The following is a 20,815-nucleotide window of genomic DNA, read 5'->3' as shown; positions in this document are numbered from 1 at the left end:
GGAGTTGCTGTAGCCAAATGTATTAGAACCCCCTTCCCTTTCTGAAAATGCTTGCATTTCTTAATACTTACTTTGGTGACTCTGGGGTCAGAGGAAGAGATAAAGTTGTTGGTTTGGCTAAAGGAAAAAAGAAGAAACTAATTATAAATTATTGAATCTTTTACAGATTGACTTTCTGCTATGCTTAAATAGAAAACAACCAGGCAACTGGAAGAATAAACTAAGGAAACCCCCGAATGTTGGCTGAAAGTCAGACTACAGTCCGTTATTCTAAAAACAAAACAACAACAACATTTGAATCAGTTCAATAGCATGAGAGAACACACACAAACACAGAATTCTCCAACAAATGCACTATCTTGTTAAGGACACAAAATTTGCATCATACCATGAAGGAGAAATATTGTTTTCTGTTTTTAATTTGGAATCAGTACACGATTTGTTTAGACAAGGAAACAGCAGACTAACTACAAGGTGACAGATCGTTATGAATATTCAGTTGATTTCACTCCTAAAATGTATAGTTTTATATCTAGCTCTGAGAATAGGAAATTTCTATGAGATGACTAAGGCCCAAGCAATAACCATCCTAGTCACTGAAAATTAGTTGAGCGATGATGACAAATTGTGGCCATTGACCCAGATGGCTTAAATGGAGTTTGCATCCCCAATCTGATAGACAATGGCAGACATAATAGTTGTCAGTCAAATGATCAATAGATATTTTTCTAAAGCTTACTATTCCATTCCCTCCTTGAGTATCACCCTCCTTGAGTGTCACCCTATCTCACTCCCTTTGGTGTCTTTTCTCAACAAGAAATGCAGGAGTAAGAACCTTCCCATTCTAATATGTTAACGGCTGCTCCATGTCAATCCTGTTCTTTGACTGGGAAGAATATAGATGATGAGAAATATATTATGCATATATATGCTTATCTATGGAGATGTATGCATGTAAGCTTTTGTCCTTTTTTTCATGTTAACTACTTTCGCAAAGTCAAGAGGTAGTTAAGTGTAATGAGGATCACGGAGTTGAAACAAAAAGGGTCCCTAGAATAGTTTCTTACTTTATGGTTGAATACTCTGAGACACAAAGATGCTAAATGATGCCTACAGGACCATAAAACTGATTCTTGCCAGATTTAGGCACTAGGATACTTCCTCCCTCCTATTATCAAAAGGAATTAAATTCAATGCACTTGAAAGTAAGTTAATCAACCCTAGTAATTAAGGTCCTTTGAAATGTAAAAATATTATTTATGTCCAAATTAGTCTGGAATAAGGTACTTTATGTGGAAAAATAGTATTTACATATTTAATTTGTGGATTAGGACTTAGTTTTTAAACAATTGAATAGTAAGTATATCATCTATCTGATGTGCATCCAGAAATATGAAGCTCACGCTGTCTTCTACAAATTAGGTACATTGATTAATTGGCTTTTACATATATACAGATAACTGAGCTGATTGTGCATTAATTTTTGAGTATGCCTAATTTAATCAGCCTTTCAAAAAGAATGAATTTATGAACAAATTTTACTCGCTTTCATGGTATTTCTCTAATAGCCAGGATAATTTACACAGGTTCTATAGAAAATGCTATTCAATAAGGAACAGCAAACCTGTAAATCACACAATAAGTGTACATTGAAAAGCAGAAATAGGGATGTTGAAAAAGCACGCTAAGATAAGTGCTCATATAAATGTTTCAAAAATCCAGATAGATAGGTAAAGGGAAGCCTAAGGCAACAGAGGGAAAGAACTAGCCACAGGGATGCTCAATGCCAGAAGAGCTAAGTTCCTGTGCAAAGGGTACAGTCCTGCAGCCACCCTCAGACTGGAACCCTGACTTGACATTGGATCACACAGACTATCTCATGAGGACCACGGAGTTCATCTACAGGGAATGTCACTGGTGCTATTTCAAGCACTGCCTGACCACAGGATGCTAGGACCCTCACATTATCCTTTGTGAAGATGCTATATTTGAATAGCATCTACATGTATGGGTGAGTGAATGAACGATACTCGGCACACACTATCAGCTAGGGAATTATCATGAGGAACTAAAAAGTGAATGACGCCACTGTATAATAATGAACAGACCAAAAGCCGAGTCAAATACACACCAACACAGGAAGAAAGTCACCTAACTACTCTCATCAAATGAGCTCTGCCTGTTCGTGTGATTTCTACTTTCTAACTTTGAATAACTTATCTTGGAGAGTAAGCACATATTGGTTATTAAGAGCATGCCAGGCTCATTTCTCCCAGGTTTCTAATAACTACAGCATTTCTTTTTTGTTTGAATCAGCAGGCTTTGTTCTGTGATGAGCCTTTTAGGACTTACCACAGATTTTTACTTTTAAAAAAGAATCTGCATATAGCTGGTCTCCTTCAGAGAATCCATTTTCCAGAACCTATTCAATTGTTCAATGCCGTGGTTTGTAAAAGTTTACAGTAATATTTAATAGTAGGTGAACTTTAAGAAAAAAGAATATAAGACACACACACACACACAGAGAGAGAGAGAGAGAGAGAGAGAGAGAGAGAGAGAGAGAGAGAGAGAGTTTTAAACTACACGCTTATTGACCAGATTCCTGAGCATGGGATTTCAAAGAGCCTGAAACTCAATTCAGCACCAGGAAATGAATGGATGACAGGGAACTGGTCAGGAGGAACCCAATGAACTCTTCTCTCGATCACTGGATTAAGTTCAGTGGGCTCCTTTTCCTAGGCCTCCAACATCAACAATTCGTCTACCAAAACAAAACCAACACACAAGTGATGGAGAGTATGATCCAGGGGCCAATCCTTGCAGAGAAAGCTGTAAGGGCATTTGGTCCATTTAGTGACATTTAGTTCTCCAAAGTAACAGAGATGAACAGGATCAGGAAATTTGACACAAAATGACAGTCGGAGATGAATAGGAAATTTGACACATTCAGGAAGGAAAAAACAAACAAATAAACAAACATAACTAATGGAGAGTGAGTTGAAAATATTCAAGGAAATTCCTGAAAGTACTTTAAGGTAGGAAGGCAGAGGAATTACAAACCCCATGGAAAAAATCCTTATCAAAATCATCATCATCATCATTGTAATCATCATCATCATCGACAACAAGAACATCAACATCATCAAAAGCAGCAGCATACATCCATGAAATGATCATGCTTCAAACAAGACAGGAACTACTTACTACCCTGAAGCTGTAGCTTAGAGAACGGGAAACACAAGAGAGGCATGTTTATAGCACTACAGAGTATGTCTGCTTCTATGACATAATTCCAGGTAGCAAGCAGAAGCTGGCATGTTTTAAAGCAACAATTAACTTTCATCAAACTCTATGCTTCCTATTTAGAAGGGGAAGAGGTGAGAGAGGAAGCTGTGTCTGCCAAAAGAGATTTTCCCCAAATCACCGAATCTGCCTTGGAAGCCTCAGCCTCCTGGCTACATACGGGACTAATAAAGATCCGCCCAGATGTTTTGTTTAATCTACGTAATATTTTCTAAATATGAAAGGCGGAGTAAATCAGAAAGTTCTAAATTCTTCTATGCAAAGTAAAAATCTGTGAGCATAGCAGTTGATCTTAAAAAGTAAAACAAGGCACTTAGTCAGAGAGACTACATGATGCTATTTACTACTGCTCAAGGTAGATGGAGGAGATCTCCAGGGTCTCATTTTGTTCCATGACTGGAAAGGGAAAATCAAAGAGTCCCATAAAGAATTGGCCAACGATCGCACGTAACAGTCAGTGATCTCCCGCAATCCAGATGTGTATAAACCTCAAAGGTTTTTTTGTAATCTCTGCCGCCCCGCTTCACCCAGCTAACAGTGCAGGTGTATTCAGAGCATGTTCCTCATGCTGCTGCCCTTCAGCTGAATAGGATGCGATCAATCTGTGTCGGTGGAAGACCTTCACACCGGAAGTACAGGGTCCGTGTGCTCAAACCTCCCCCCTGCGTTCAGCGCCCCTGCTGGCTGCCCTGTTCCTGGCCTGGCTTACCTTGAGCATGTTGCGACTGCGGTTGTGTATGGGACTTCTTTTTGGAAGCACATTTGTCTCTGCTGCTGTTTCTGTTCTCTGTGGGTTTGGTGTGAGGAGGGTCATCGTTTGTGGTCAGATACTTGAGAAGCTCTGAGCAGGGACGTCTTTGTGGCTTTTGCTGTTGACAAATGCTCTTTGCTTTATTGCTCCATGAATTCTCGGTCTTAAAAAACAAGGCAGAGAGAAAGCTAAAATTAGTGAAGTGAACCTTATCAGAATGGATATAGGTTTTCTGAAGAGATGAGATTTTTTTTTTTTTTTTTTGGTGAAGTACTCCGTCTAAGTGTACTGGATCTATGAGCTGTGAATAATTGTTTGCAGAACAAGGAAGAAAATTACATTTAAAATTCCTAAATGTCATTTATGCAGCTTTTTATTTCATTTCCCCTACATCCCGATGTTCCTACTCAGCAACATGTAACTAACAAGACCCTACAGCGCCTTTACTGTGAGGAAAGGAAAAAAAGAGCTGCTTTAAACCTTAATTTACCGCTGACTGCTGAAGCCCAGTATTCACAACTCTCTTAAGTACCCCTTAACGCTCCGCTTTCGCTCACAGCGAATGGCAAGACAAACATTGTTTAATACAGCCCGCTAACTGACTTATGTCACTGACAGCCTTTTCTGCAATTAATGGCAGAGAGGAATCTTTCTCAGTGAATCCAAAACAGTCTTTCTCAGGTTAAACAGCTGGCAGAACAGCCACCCTGCATCTTAAAGTCATCCATAGACCACAGCTACCAGCCTACCAGTAAATTGTGTTGTAGGGCAGACCACTGCATGTACTAATCAATTGGGAAAGGAATCACTCATTCCAGTAATCAGTAAAACAACACAGAGGGGAACTCATCCTAGTTTCCCTGTGCCCCAATACCATATTTGGAGACCCACTACTTCGTATCTGCTTCCCCTCTAGGGGCAGCTGCCAATCCTGGTTAAATTAAAACAGGAACTTTAGGTCTGATACACAGATTCATGCAACTCCCCCTGCCCCACCCCTTCTCTCCCCTGTATTGAAATGCTTGCATGCGCACCTTAACAATGGCAGGGTTTGTTCTGATCCTGTGGGTGTGGTTTGCATGGTTCTGAGTGCTAAGACCGCTGCATTCATTGTAGCTGAGCTGAGTGTTGGCTGGCGCCAGTAAGAGCTTCTTAAGCTAGACACATACCAGGAAAAGGGAAAGCAAGAAAAGTTATACATCTTCTAAGCTTTGAATTAGTAACTAAAACTTGAAAAGAATTAATTATGTTTCTTTTTTAACTATACCACACTTTACCACAAGAATGATAAAGGAAATAGTTTCATTTAAAAGAAACGATTTGAGGACTATGGTACTACCTAGGAAAATCGATTCTTTTCTCTTCTTTGAAACCTGACATCACAATCCTTAAAATTTAAATAATTTTTACATAGAATAATGACACCATCATTCCTAAGAAGATGTCCAAGCAATACCAGGCTGCCTGGCCCACCAAAGCCTTTAGGGGCAGAGATTAGAAACTAAGCCTTCTTCTCTAGGCTCATCAAGTTCACATGATAACCAATGACAACAGTGTCTTTATCATGTTTCATAACTAAATATATAAACTTATGGGATTAAAGAAATATGTGGATTAGGGCAGTGGCTATCACTGGAGTGAGAAAGGTAAGAAAGGGTTTGTAAGCAGAATGCTGTTCAACAGCCCATATATAGGTTACAACAAGAGCCAAGTATTTCTTCTTCTGTTTGTGTCTTTGATTTTGGAGTCAGAGCCCCGGTATGCAGCCCAAACAAGACTCCAAATAGGCATGCTTCTCCCTCAGCTCCCTGAGCACCTGGATCAGAGGTATGCACTACAATGCCTGGCTTTACCACTTACTATTTTAGCACCCCAATTTCTTCATTGGTATGAGTCACTCTCAAGAGCCACCCTGCTCTGACATGCAGGATATCTTTGACCCAACTGAACAAACTGTACAGATGCGAATCCTCATTCAGGAATTAGTATACTAGACCATAGAGCCAGTGACACACGGAAGGCATGGGGAGCGAGAGACACGTGTAATGTTTTTCCTCAAGAGCAGACATCTTAGACTACAAAGAGGAAGCAAGCAGATCTCCATATGTTCATGTAGAGTTCCTTCAGACTTAACGATTTGAGAGAATCAACCTCCAAATAGCATGCCGGAGTGTTTTATTAATGTTAGAACAATGGCATTCAATAATTTACACAGCATTGCTCTTCCATGAGATTTATGGCAAATGACGAATGGCTATCATAGATGAGGAGACAAACTGTACTCAGAACTAATAAAATTCTGGTCAAGCATTTTGTTGAAAGTAAAAGTCACTTCTCATGGCCAACAAATTTACTCTCCATTGCCTACCACAGATTTAGTAACCTGGGCTGCAGAAGAGCTACTGTTTTTCCATCTTCATAAGAAATGCTGATTGAAAGGCGTAAGCTACAGCATAGTGCCTGACTTTGCAATTCTATTTTTAGAATCATATATAAAGACAGGTAAACATTATTTTACAATCCATTAACAGCAAAAACATGGAAGGAAAAAAACTAAATATTTCACCATGTTGTACTGCCCAATAAATCATAGTTATCCCCATACCAAAAACAGTGTGTAACCACTAAAAAGTTCTGCATATGCTGAAACCATATAAATAAACAACAACAACAACAAAAAAAAAAAAACCAGACATGGCCGGTTGTATTTACATATTTGTGCATACATTTACAAACATATGCATATATGTATGCAACAATAATAATGGAAAAAGAGGCTATAAATTTGAGAATGGTGAGCATGGGGAGGTTAAGAGGGACATACTAGGAAGGGCTGGAGGAGTGGTAGAAAAATGAGGAGATTAATAAAATTCTATTTCAATTTAAAAAGCATAAAACTTTGACAAATCAAAAAAATCAATGACATATTCATCTTAAATTGAAAAAAAATTGAATCATTTTGATATAAGGTTTTAAAAATCACGGGCAAATGTTTAGCTTTTTCTTTCTAGACCTATACTGTAAGCTTTTACCATGAACTTTAATAATTCTAAGACATACAATCACATACAGAAAAATAGTGAAAAATTGTTTTAGTAAATAATTTTCATTATACCATGTAAGAAATATACATTTTTAATAGAGAATTACAAAATAGGCAAATCTAGGGAAGGTTGTGGATGTTTTTTCCCCACTTTGGTCAGAATTAACAATCGAAACCTGACTGTTCCTATACCATAGTCATGCATTGGGCAGCCAGAGGCAACTCTGACCACAGTTAAGCAGTAGGAAGGGTTCTTACTAGAGACGGCTCTTCTGCCTCCTGAGGGGGAGGGGTGCCGTCAGGCATGGAGGAAGGACTGGCCTCGTTGTCAGTGGTCACGTCTCCATCTGTCAGTGCATCAAATGAGGGCAATCCGTCTTCATCCACCGGGAGACTGTCCAGTGTCTCTGTGAGAACCGCTAGCAAGTTTGCCTCATTCTCTTCATCTATCTTCTGCAGAAGCAGAAAAAAATTACAGAAGACATGAGTGGGTTGACATGAGGAAGTAGACACCATGATTGATCAGCAGAGCCTGAACATGTCCTGTCAGGTGAGGAGTCTGTATGAGAAATCTTCAATGCCCAAGCACAACACAAAGGATGCATCTTCCTCAAACTTTTAACTCATGTTTAGTCTGAATTATATGATTACCAAATATATCTACTGATCTTGGAGCTGTCTGGTTTGGCAATCTGCTAGGTCAATTCTTAATACTGCTGCATAAACTTCTGTTGTAATATAGTCGTTCTTATATCGTATGTCTTCTGTTTCTAACTCAGGAAATCTTAAGCTTTGAGAGAATTTTAAGCATCATCTAATCTTCATATACAATTCCTAGATCTCCCACACAGTATGCCACTCCAAATATTTAGATAAATTTGTGCTTGAACACCATCAGAAATTTGAACAGTATATACTAAGGGAATCTACACACTTTTGTGATTTCAATTATAATCTCATCACTGTGCACTCTTGAACCATTTACTTCTCTCCTTGACATCTCTCCAAACTTAAGTCATAAATCTCTGCCTACTGGATCCTTCTACCATACTATAGCTCTCTTGTCTCCAAAACCCAAACTTTGGACCTTTCAGAGCAAAGCTGCTCTTTCTCTTAACTTCTTTAGCTTGACTCTCAATTCTTCAGGTTTGTGCTCTGTAATACCTGGGCTTCTTGCTATGAAGTTAGTTGCTAAGGGGAAACTTTCCTCTGCAATGTATCTTAACTAGACTCATCTTTTGTGCCAGAAGTATAACTCCAGCATGAGATGGTTTATAGTAGGTTTCTGCAATGCATTGTAACTTCTGCATGAACTCATTTTCACATATGCTCACACAAAGCTAATCCTCGAATTGTGTCTTCCATAGATGTTGGTGAATGCCTTAGTCTTTGGGGGATATTGTAAGGACTGAAGATAATAATGAGACTGAACTTTTCCCTCTACAGGAAAGTAAAACAGGCTATGAACAAATTATATGAGATAATATTAGGTTGGGGTATCTGTAAAAGAACTGGAATGTCTGTATCTGTTAATATTACAATGTGTTCTTGACTCTGCAAGTAATCAATCAGCCACAGTGGTGGGCACATGGAAGAGATAGTCAATGGCTAGTTGAATAAGTCATTGGTGGTATTTATTGGCACCCACAGAGAAGGTGTACATCACTTTCTTTCTTCCTCTTTTTCTCTCTTTCTTTCTTTCTTTCTTTCTTTCTTTCTTTCTTTCTTTCTTTTAACAGTCTACATTGTTTGTCCAAGTTAACCTGTTTTCAAAGGCTCCTTTTTCCATTTTCCTTTTTCTTTTTTGTCAAATTCTATAAGCTATGACCTTCACAATATGGCTAAATTATCCCACATGATTCTATTACAAAATGCACCTAAGTTGCTGACATCTAATGAAGCTGGCGATGCCCACACTTCCTGTCTCACTAGCACTGAACTCTAGTTAATTGACCTGACAAAATTACAAGAATCACAGAAAAAGACAGCTAATCAGAAAATCAAATTGTATTACTAGAGAAATTAGGCAGAGCCTTATCACTTAGACATTCTATTTTCACAAGAAAAAAAATGTTTTCCCTTGTTACTGATCACTTTCTATCTGGAAGTCAAATGACAGACTTTGTTTTCTTTAGGTTCAAGAGGTGCAAAGAGCCATTTTATTCTCTGTGGGTATTAATATTTGCATGTGGCATGTCCCTACTGTCCCTGAATTTGAGACTATAGTCATGTACTTTGGGCACATTACAGTGTGACAAATGGATTGAATCTTAACTTCTAATGGAGAAATCCAACCAGAACTTCACAGTCCCTTTCAAAGGGCACATTAACTTCCATCAACTAAACATCCATCAAAATCCACAGTGCACGGTGACAACGAATAAACACAAGCCAACAGCCTTAGGTTCCCCAGCTCCTCTGTGTCTCCCCATACACTCCCGATAACCAAAACAGTAAAACATTTTCCTTTCTTCTGCCTTCTGTCATAATCTAGTATCCAAAAATTCTCATGACTTCATTTTGAGTATCCCTACATTCTAATTACCACCGCATGGCAAAAATCAAAAACAATTGCAAATCATAAACTTTTCTCCATAAAATTGTATTGAAATAAAATATTCTACCAATTCTTGTCAAAATAATGACATTTGCATTACTATAAGTGGCAGTATTTTCTAATAACATAATCTTCGGAGACATCTCAAGTGCACATGCAAAGTAGACATGGATGCACTTTCATTCAACTGAACACTTTTCGTGAACACCTATCTCATTTTCAAGATGGTTCAGTTTGCTGCATTCGGAAGAGAACTCAGGAAAAATTGTTAAGAATGTTTACAAATAAATGAATCATTTTGTTTACCCTGATTTAAAATTTGGGTTTGGCTTTCCAGTGGTCCTACAAAGCTGCTTTTTGCTTTCAATTACAGAATACAGTAGCAATAGCGACTCAGCTCTACCCCTCGTGTAAACAAACTCTGATAATTCCAGTCAAGTCTAAATGACAAAGAACACTTAAATTAACTAGTTTTTCGTGGATTTCTTTAATAAGCACGGGTGAATGTATACCCCATACAGTGGCAGAAATATCGGGGCTTGATAATGTCAGAATTAATTTACAAGATCTGATTAAACCACCAACTATTTTAATTCTCCTTTTTCCTGAAAGCACAATGGGAGGGGGGCTTGCAAAACGGAGGCGAACACAGAAAATGTGTGTTGCTGAGATGCTCACGTGGAGAAGGCTATGATCCAACCAGGACATGCCAGTAAGACCAGCCATTTTTAGACTGTGTCAACTAAGACTGCGCATTAAGTATGTGTACTGTCCCTGTGTGCTCCAAGACCATAATGGTTATGCTGAATTTTGGGAGAATGAATGTTATGATGCCAAACTTTTTTATTAATTATGAGAGCCTAATGATCTGCCTCTCTATCAAAGATAACAAATATTCTTACATGGAAAGTTGAGTGGATGCTGTCCCTCACTGTGGCAATTTCAATTAGGTATGTGTGAGTTTCACTAGTCACCGTTCCAGAGAAGCAATAGATGTGACAAAGAGGACTCTGTTAAACAATTAATGTCACTTTCCATTATTGCTCTGGTCCCAATTTACAGAGCAAATAAATCAAAGTCACCACAGATGAAGCATAGCAGCCTACGAGCACATGTCCGTTCACACGTAACAGAGGATGGCAGTGCATGAGTGAGTCTGGTGACATTGCAAGGTGACACAGCCTTGGCCTTTGCCCTGCTCTCCAGTTGCTCGAAATTACAATGTTATAAAACGGAGTATTTCTTGGCTCTAGCCAAAAGAGTAGCTCTCCATCTGTGGATGGAGACTTCTTTGGGGGTCGCATAGCAGATATCCTGTAGATTGGGTATTTACAGTTCCTAACAGTAGTAAATTTACTGTTATAAAGTAGCAAGGAAATATTTTTCTGGTTGGGGTCACCACAAGGCAAGGAACTGTACTAAATGGTCGCAGCATTGGGGAGGTTGAGAATCACTGGTCTAAAGGATTGAAAAGTAGAGAATGGAGAACAAGAGTCAATCAACACTAGTTGTGTGGAGATCACCATCTCCCATTGGATTCCTTGCAGCAAAAGAGACAGGAAAGCCTAGGTCAACTGGCGTCTCCATAGTTTCTCTGAAGCTATCAAGGGCATTTCTGGGCCGGGGTGGAAACGGGGGACAGAGGGCGGGGGGGGGTTCAACCTTGGCTTTTTCTTCCACAGTACAATTCTGCTGCTACTTTTCTGACCTAAATAAAGGTCTGTGAGTCTGTAAAACTCCACTCTCCAAGGGCTCTCCAGGAAGAAAGGAGGCAGAGCAACAAAACCTCACTCCAGGTGTAAAGAATTTCCAGTGACAGATGATATACTGGCTTTTACACTGACAAGCCAAACTCTAGAATCTGCAACGATTCTTAGGCCATGCCTCATCATTAATAAATAATGGTTTTGAACAGTCAACAGAATGTGGAGACTCATCGCTGCTCTTTGAGACTCCAGTGTCCTGAAGTGACATGTGCATTGAGTGTGACATAATCCAAATGGCACAGCAGAAGAAGGTAGACCATGTTCCTCTGGGTCCGTAACAATCAGCTAAAGATTAAAATCCCAGACTCCAGGACTGAACTGGGATGGCTTGCTTTGCGCAAAGTAACAAAAGGACCTTCCAACTGCTAAAGAAGGAAGACATGGTGGTTGGGCACACAGTGCATTCAGCTCATCCTGCCACATACCCTAGAGAGCAAATAAATCCACCCAATCAATGAGAAGATGAAGGACTCGGCTGCTAACAGACACCTGGAGGGAGAAACACAGAGGAAAACCGCATGTGGCATCCCAAAGGTTTCTAAATGCAGCCTATTATGGAAGGACCGTGCCCTGCTTATGATAGTAATTTTTTCTGCATCTTGTAGAATTGCAATTACACTCTGCATCCCCAGATTCTCACACTCGCTTGATCTCTGTTTGATAAAAATAGTTTAATAGCCATTTAATCACAGCTTCATTATCTTAGCTCTCTTAATGTGAATTAGGCCATGAGAATTCTGGCTTCCTCATTATTCAAATCATCAATAAGAAGGAAACTGGAGTGGGGGGGTCTTCTTATCACTCATTAATCAATTTCAGTTTCTTAGGAACTGTTGACTCAAAGATCAATCTGGGTGAGAGGTTACTTAACCTTCCAGTGTCTCTATTTTTTCTGTGCAACGTTTCAGGTATTCTGCCTCATTTCTGCTACAGAGCGCCTTTTTCTTCTTCTGAATTTATGATTAATAAGAGAAAAAGTATCAATGCAACTTGAGAATTCTTCAAGCTGGTTCTCAGAAGCATTTCCAGGGTACACACCCATCATCTTGATTACCCACATTTGAATTTCTTCCTATGTGCACAATCTACCACTGGCTTTCCACTCGGGGCCAGCTTCCCCCAAGTACCCAGCATGCCCTAGGCCTCTTCCTTGCCCTATCCTGCTGATTTGGAAACAGCTAATGAAGATGAAATTAACTTCTACTTTAAGTGAGGCCTAATTAGGAAGGGAAATCTGCTAGAGTAACATCTGGTAGTGTATTCCAACGCCAAATATAAATGACATTTTGGATTATCCACTATTTTGGATTATCATTCATTCCACTACATCCTACCAAGAGTTCAAATAAGTAAATAGAAAAGTGACTTTTACGGTAGATTTGAAAACTCAAACGAGGAATCCAATTGATTATAGGTACCCTCACCTGAATCTCTCTTCATGCACAAAGTTGATATGTGACTTCGTAGACAACAATAACAACAACCAATTCTGCGTGTATGAATTTTGGATTTGATGCATAACATTCCAGGGTTTGGAAGAAGCTTCATCCAAAGTAAAGAAAAATAAGATGTGTTGTTGTTGTTGTTGTTGTTGTTGTCGTCGTCGTGTACTGAAATGAAATTAAAAGACAGCAATCTAGACTAAGCCCCTCCCCTCACCCACACACACAGTTCCCTCTAGTCAGAGCAGACACTCCTTCTTGTTTTAGTGTTTGAGCTCCCAGAGGCCACTTGGTGGGAAGGAGAGTGAGGTGTGTTGACTGTCTTTAAACAACTCTTTTCCAGCCACTTTCTTCTTTCCCTGCCTGTACTGTCACAATCCACTGTGGAATTTCTTCCTTCTCCAAGCAGGGACATCAACAGCTGACCTCCCTCCTTTTTCAGACAATCAACAAGAAACAGGTAAGATCTCCACATAGCCAGCATAGGGGCGTCCTAGACCTTTCCCCATCATGTAATCAGAGTCCCTAAAATATCCTCCTCACGTCTGTTTTCATGTGGAATACAGAGCTTAGAACAAGGTAGTGACACATGAAAGCAAAGAAAAAAAGAAAGGACATTAAAAACCCCACAAGCATATGCAAGTAACAGACAGTAATTTCAAACAGACCTCCTTAGTTTACAGCATACATTATAAAATACTTCAGTGTGTTTTCATATTTTATAGAGACATCAAGGGTTTACTTATTGCCATTTATCCTTAGAGCCAACAACTTCTCCTGGGTGCTAAAGTACTAAAATTTAAGGGCCAAGGGAAAGAATACAAATTTTAAATTCATTATCTGGGTATGCATACAGACCATTAATATACATTTATAATAACCCCCTTAGAATCCTTGTATGCATATATATGTATGTGTATATATATGTACATATATGTATATAACAAGTGCACATTTTAAGAACAGTATCTAGTCTCATATATATTCATATATATATGTATATATATATGTCATTCTCTAGTCTGTTCCTGCATAGTTACTTATAGTTGACTGGATAATAATATAAACAATATATAATCAGCATTTTACACTCTTTGCCTCAGTTACTCATTTCAACCAGGGAATGCAATGATAAAGAACTAAGGTTAATTCTTTCAAAGATGAAATAAAATTTGAGTGAAAATAAAATACAGGGAAATCTAAAGATTTTTTTTCTGCATGGTTATATTTAGATGTGTAGGAATCCATTTAATTCCCATGAATACATATGGCCCTATTTAAGCAAGCATAAAATTCATATTCACATCTGTACTTAGATTCCACACTAACTTATTAACTTATATCACAATATTCATGAGTTAATAAGCATGTAGGGAACATGTGGAATTCATTATTCTAAAGCCGTTGTAGGAATCAAAGTGTAAATACAGAAGTTCAGTAGAATGGTTGGTGTGGGCAGAATGAGCTACTTAAGAGGACAAACAGAGAAGTGACATTTCATATCTGTTTCTCACAGTAGGAGGAAAAAGGAACTGAGTGGTGGCAGGAAGCTCGATAGACCTGAGAAGAGCCAGCGAGGCAGCATTGCTTTTGACCTTGGATGTAAATGAAGGAAAGTGTCATTGCAGAAAGTTCAATGACACCAGACAGCAAACTAGGAGAACAGATGCTTCCTTTCTCAGTGCTAGCATCTGCACAGCCTCCAGTGAAGATGCTCAAATCTGGATGCATGGCACAATCAAGAATGACCATCCTCCCTTGTCAACACAGAAGACTAAGTAACTATGATGGAAATCGGTCAAATCTCACCCCTTTCCTTGCCCGTTCCTGTCCATGCCCCTTCAGATACCTGCCCCCCCAAAAAAACCCAAATCCAAAGGGTTTACATACTAGCTAGATGTTCACCAAATGATTTATTACCCAAACCATGGTGAACAGCCTCACAAGACTGACCAACGGCATCACAGGATAAATGAGGTGCGTGGTTATCCTTTTCTATGGTAGCATCATATCAGCATCAATGCCACCATTTACCTGCTTGAATTCTTGTCCACGGTCACCAGGGATTCACTCCTGAGGCCTTTGCACTTGATGTTTCCTATCCCTATGAAGCTCTCCTGCCAGGTGGCCACATATACTACCCTCTTTTCCCTTTCTTCACTCAAATAGACTCTCTCAGCGAGGACTTCCCCGTGATCCTAGCCACACTCTTGCCACCTCCCCTAGCCTATGACTCTTTTGACACTTGTCTCTATAGCTCATTGTGTATCTTAGTGATTTTGCTTGTTCATATTCTATCTAAAACAACATCTCTGAGAGACCTGTTTGATTAGTGTTAGGATACTTGGCCTATAGAACTGGGAGGGCAGCTGAATGGTAGAGAGCTTGACTTGCATGTAGGAAGCTGTGAGGTTTAGTGCAGATAATAAAAAAGACCCCAAGCATATTGGATATGGCTAATTAAATGAATAAGAACTTTTCAGAACAGCCAAAATATATTGTGACATTTCATTCTTCTTCTGTTTTTACTTTTCTCTGCAATTTCCACCGCCGCCCTCCCCCAGCATATTTATCTTCTTAATAGTGTTTATCTTCGACTATGATTTAAAATTAGTTTGCATTCATCTCAAGCATACCAGATGATGGTCCAGGCAAGCAGCCAATATATTCTTGATGGGGAAGAAGGAAATATGGACAGTTAGGGATCCAGAGGGGCTACTTCTGAAATTGCCCCCATGGACTTGGTATCCCTAGGAAAAAAATGTAATGACCCCTTTAAGTACAGAGTTGACTCCATTTCAGCCCTGTTTGTGGGCAGAAATTAGAACACATCACCAAGCTTCCAATTTGCAAACATCTTAAAAGAAACAGAATGATTTTATGAAGTGAAAATCATGCCATATAAATATATAATCTACTCCCTTTGGAATACCAGAGATTGAAAAGACCAGAAGAGAATAAAATATTGATACAGTCAATCAGGATCACCTGTATCACTGCACAAAAGGGTCTTCTCTGAGTGGTGGATGTAGATTCATCTTATCCAGGGACTTTAAATTGGTGTTCTGTGGAGCAGCGGTCATTAGTATAGTCGCTGTAAGAATCAATAGTGAATATCACTTTGGTGTCTGTTATGGCATTATGTCACTGGATTTAAAGGCTTGTGTGTTTTAGAAAGCAACAATTCCAGTGAATTATTTAGCTTATAAATGAACGGAGGAGACATTGCCACTGCATTAGCCCTATGACTGAGTCATTTGGGGTTTGTCTCGGGATTTAAAAAAGAAGAAAGAAAACAGCAAAGTGAGAGAGTACAGTGTGAGCCTGGAGACACAAACATTTCAGTTTTTTCAAATCTTTGTGATTAAACCAAAATACAAAATAATCTGTCGCTAAAAGTAATTATAAGATACTGATCATTGTCTTACAGCTAATTTTTTTCTGTTTTGATTCTAGTGTTAATATAATTCTAGTTATAATTTTAGTGTCATAATTCTCTTGGATGGATGCTACTTATTTAAAGCATCAAGAAAGAACAGATTATTTTTAATTATAGTACTTTTATTTATCCTCTTAGAATTTCATCTCCGTATGCAACATATTTTGATCATACTCACCCTCAACTCTTTTGCTACACTTTCCCAAGAGCATGGCCTCTTGTTTCTTTTTTAATAACTCACAGAGGCAGTCTGTATGTGCATAAATGTAAAATCATCCAATGGTGCATGGGCAACCTACCAGGGGGTCACACCCCAACCCAACTGTAGTCATCAACTGTCAATGGATCCTCATCTAGGAGTAAAGCATGAATCTTCATCTAGGAGTAAAGCACTGTATATCCCTCCCCAATCATTTAGGAATGTTAGCTGGCTTGATCTTGTGTAGGTCTTGTGCTGGCAACTTTAGCTGTAGCAGCTGATTTTACTGAATGCTTCTTATGTAGCTCATGCTGAAATAATTAGCATATGTGCACTGTTTCACTTAAATTATCCATTTAACCCTGTTATTAGTCTAAACTCACATGTCTAATGGGAAGCAGACTTGGATATCAAGCTAAACACATTTAATATAATATGACTTGCATGTTCCTTATTGAAATTTTATGGAAGAGAAAATTTTTTAGGAATAGGAGGTAAATTTGTGCTATCCTAGTCTATCTTCATATCAGAAGATAAGATAAGATCTATCATATCGAAAGATAAGACATCCATGCACTTATACTCCAAGGAAAATGTATCCTTCATGTGGAAAGAGAGAATCACTTTAAAATTGCTTCTCACTGTTATTGCTGGCTCATGTTACTTCATAACCCGTCTTTACTCCTAGTGAACGTGATTGTTCTTCTGCTAGAACGTTCTTTCCATTTCCTTCATTTGTTCCCGCTACCCCCGTGTCAAAGCTGACCTTAAACATGTTCTCCTTTGTAAGGTAGTTTTGCACAAACCCAGATCTTCTAGACCTCTCAAACTTTCCAGATTCTTTGTTTGAATAACAGGTGCCCTGTGAACAGAAACGAAGAATTCCGAAGTCCATTGTGGATCACTAAATCCAGGTATCTATATCAATGTCAGCAGAGTAAAAGCATTGAAAATAATGAGTGGGCAAAACCAAAACGGGTAAGGATTCAACAATTACAAAACAACAAAAGGAGAAATCAAGTAATTTAAGCAGTCATTTTTAATGGCTTCCACAATACTAGAATGTAACAACATACAGACAACAGATGGCAAGAACATAATGTTAAGTCAGTCCATGTTATTACATAGGAGAAGCATTGGGCCAACTTCTTCAAGATCAATTCCCAACTGATGAAAGTCTGCATAGGAGTGAGAAAGAAAGAGAGGGAGCAAGAAAGGGAGAAAGAAGAAGGAAGGAAGGAAGGGAAGAGAGAGCAGTTGAAGTAATAAGTGGTAATAAATTTATAAATCCCAAGATGAGAACTTCAATGAATAAAAAATTAACTTTATAAAGTTTTCATTTCAATAGTCAAAAACTGTAACCGGCAATCACCCATGAGCCCTAATCAGTCTGGACATCAGCACCAGATCTTCAGAAAGGAGGTGGCTGTAAATAACTTACAAGGCTTTCTTGTGTCAAATTAGCAGACTATATGAATCAAGGAGAGAGACAGTACTTTTTTGGAGTGACGATGTAAGCAATCTTTATTCTATATATGATAGTACATTTTCTGCCTAAAAAAACTGCTTAGACAGCATCATCAAAAAGGTCAATGTTACTCGTTCACAAAGACTGAGCACCACGGGATATGGATGCGATTATGCAGCTGCAGATCCCAGCACCTGGATCTATGTGGCATTTCAGGTTGGGTACACTAAGAAGCAGACAGTGTCACATGATCTGATTACTGTGCTATACCAGCAATAGCATAGAATGAACAAAAATGGTTTCAGGGTAGCTGCAAGCTATTCAGAAGTAAGCCTGTCCTCTGTGGGGCCATCTGGGGTAAAGGAAATCAAAGTGTGCTTCCTGGTAATCCTCTGTGCTGTCCCTGGCCCTTCCCCAAGAGAGCAGAAACCATTAGAGCTGAGATTGGATCTGAGACTTCTTGAGCAACTTTCCTACCCTACTAAAGTGCTCTGCATAGACGAGTGGGTTGTCAATAAATAGTTGCCAAATAAATACAATATGAGAGCTTCATTTTCTCAATGATTTCACATCTAACAATTCTACATGCGGTTTACTTTTCCGAAGCTTCTGAATAAGTTTGCAATCTCCTAGGATTTAGATATTGAGCTTCCTTTTAATGCCACACTGAGTGCACCTTTCATGAAGAATCTTTAAACACTTTCCACTGAGTTAGTTCTAAATGCAGCCTCCTTTGTGGTTACTGGTGATTTGTATGCATATGCTGGGAGCGTGCATCGTGAGGCAGCATGAGACACTGCTGTTTAGACAAACTGGCCTATAACATCCATAACTTTTTTTTTCAGTGAATTTGATATAAGGGCTTAAAAAACACATTTCCCTGTAGTAGCATGGGAGATAACAAGAGTGAGCCAGGCCAATCTGGATAAGAATTTAGAGTTACAAAACAACAAAAGGAGAAATTGGTTAATTTAACCACTTATCCTTTAGTCATTTCCATAATACCAGGATGTGTAACAGACAAGCAACACACAGGGAGAGTGAGGAGTCAAATCATGCAATACTATTGCATAGGAATCAGGAAGAAAGACATTGAGAGTGCTGAGCAAACTTCTGTAAGATCAACTCTCAATTGATCTATGTCTGCATTTGTTCTGATCTAGGCCAGTATGGTGGTTAGTTTTGCCAATAGACCCTGTTGCTTCCCAGGAGAATAAGAGAAAGTAACACTGAAGAAGTATCTATTTCTTGTAGTGCTATTTTCCTTCTTTAAGACTCAACGTCATTTAAAATATCATTGATGGAAAAAATCTCAATATATTGACTTCCAAAGAAATAGTAGAGCATAATTACCAAATTATGCATCTAAATCTGTATTTTCCAATAGACAATATGCACCTTAGAGCTAGCTATTGTGATGTGCACATCAAACTGATTCTGAACAACATTAACAATTACTGATTGAGACTTCACTATGTACCAAGCAGACTTGATACTGGGAATATAGCAATGAACAAAATAAATAAAACCCTTCCCTCAGAGAGCTTATTTTGAGCAAGAAAAGAGAGCAGTGACTGACAACATAAATTACTATAAACATGATAAACAACTGTGAAGAATAAAAGAATGGCTAAAGCAATATGAACGCTACTCACAGTTAAGAAAAGCCAAACATATTTAAAAATCAGATTTAATTATAAAAGCAAAGCGTGAATAGTTTTCTTAGGAAAGACTTCACACTGAGATAGCTTAGAAGCACTTAAAGTTGAAAATATAATTGGTACTACAAGGACTTGACTCAGAACAGTTTGCTACTATCTTTTATATGAAATGAAAGGTAGCTGGAGAGCAGTAATTTTCAATACTGGCTATTCAATAGAATCATGTATGCACTTTAAAAATATTTATGCTTTAGCCCTATTCCAGAGCAATTAAATCAGTACCTTTTGCAAGTGGGAGTTAGTATTTTTAAAGCTTCCCAGGTGGAATTCTACTGGGAGCGAGGACTGAGAATCACTCCTATAAAAGACTAAATGGTAGTGCCTTTGAGGAGAGAGGAAAATGAGTGTTCCTATCATGAGCTCAAGCAAACAAAGTTTGCCAATAGATAAGGTCCACCTGTACTGCTTCAGGATACCCAGAAACCCCCACATGTCTAAAAAAATTATAGATACTGCAACATATCTTGGAACCTGTACAAGTAGAGCTCATTTATTTGTCCTAATCTTATTTGGAGACCTACAATTTCTCTAAGTAGATCAGACCTCTGGTGTGGGATAGGGACACCTACCAACCAAGACCTTTCACAGCTAATATCAAATTAAATGGCTTGTAAGAAAGAGCAACAGAAACAACCAAAACAAAACAAAAATAACATCAGGTCCCATAGACCAGACAGCCTACTTAAGTTGGGTGTGAAAATCAAAGGACACCCAGGAGAATCTGTATAAGAAGTATTTTTACAACCACAAACATGATGGCATGCCTTTCAGATTAAATTGTTAAAAATACTTACTGAATTTGGATTATACTTAGAGTTGGGTTGAATTTATTTCTTGCTCATAAAACTTCGTGACAGCAAGTGGAAAATACCAAGCTTTGTAACAACAGTAATAGAAAGTGTATGAGACTCTAGCAAATGCCATGGCACAGCAGAGTCCCCACTGTGCCTGTCTCTATTCTCTGAATCCTTAGTGACTCAGCTGGGAGCAATAGTGATAGACAAACTTCCCGATACTCTTGGTATAGCCAGCCAGCAGCTGTAATCTGTTCACTCAGGGCTCAAAGATCTGATGCTATCAGCTAGACTTGGCTGGCCCCAGAGTGGATCCTTTCACCTCCAGGCAT

General features: G+C 38.7%; 1 protein-coding gene across 11 annotated transcripts in view; it reads right to left on the bottom strand.

Moving 5' to 3' along the window:
- Ppargc1a (PPARG coactivator 1 alpha) overlaps window positions 1-20,815 on the bottom strand; it is a 655,711-nt gene that overhangs the window by 34,315 nt on the left and 600,581 nt on the right. For 6 of the 11 annotated variants that reach the window (XM_063273670.1, XM_063273669.1, XM_063273672.1 and 3 more), the window contains 4 exon segments: window positions 7,356-7,550; window positions 5,089-5,211; window positions 4,013-4,217; window positions 72-117 (listed from right to left, as the gene is read on the bottom strand). In XM_063273670.1, coding sequence (XP_063129740.1) covers window positions 72-117; window positions 4,013-4,217; window positions 5,089-5,211; window positions 7,356-7,550 — 569 coding nt within the window. 11 annotated transcript variants of the gene reach the window in all.

This window comes from Rattus norvegicus, chromosome 14, assembly GCF_036323735.1.
Source record: "Rattus norvegicus strain BN/NHsdMcwi chromosome 14, GRCr8, whole genome shotgun sequence".
NCBI classification, from domain to species: Eukaryota; Metazoa; Chordata; class Mammalia; order Rodentia; family Muridae; genus Rattus; species Rattus norvegicus.
The sequence above is the reverse complement of the archived record's forward strand: the minus strand, read 5'-3'. Positions and strand labels throughout refer to the sequence as shown.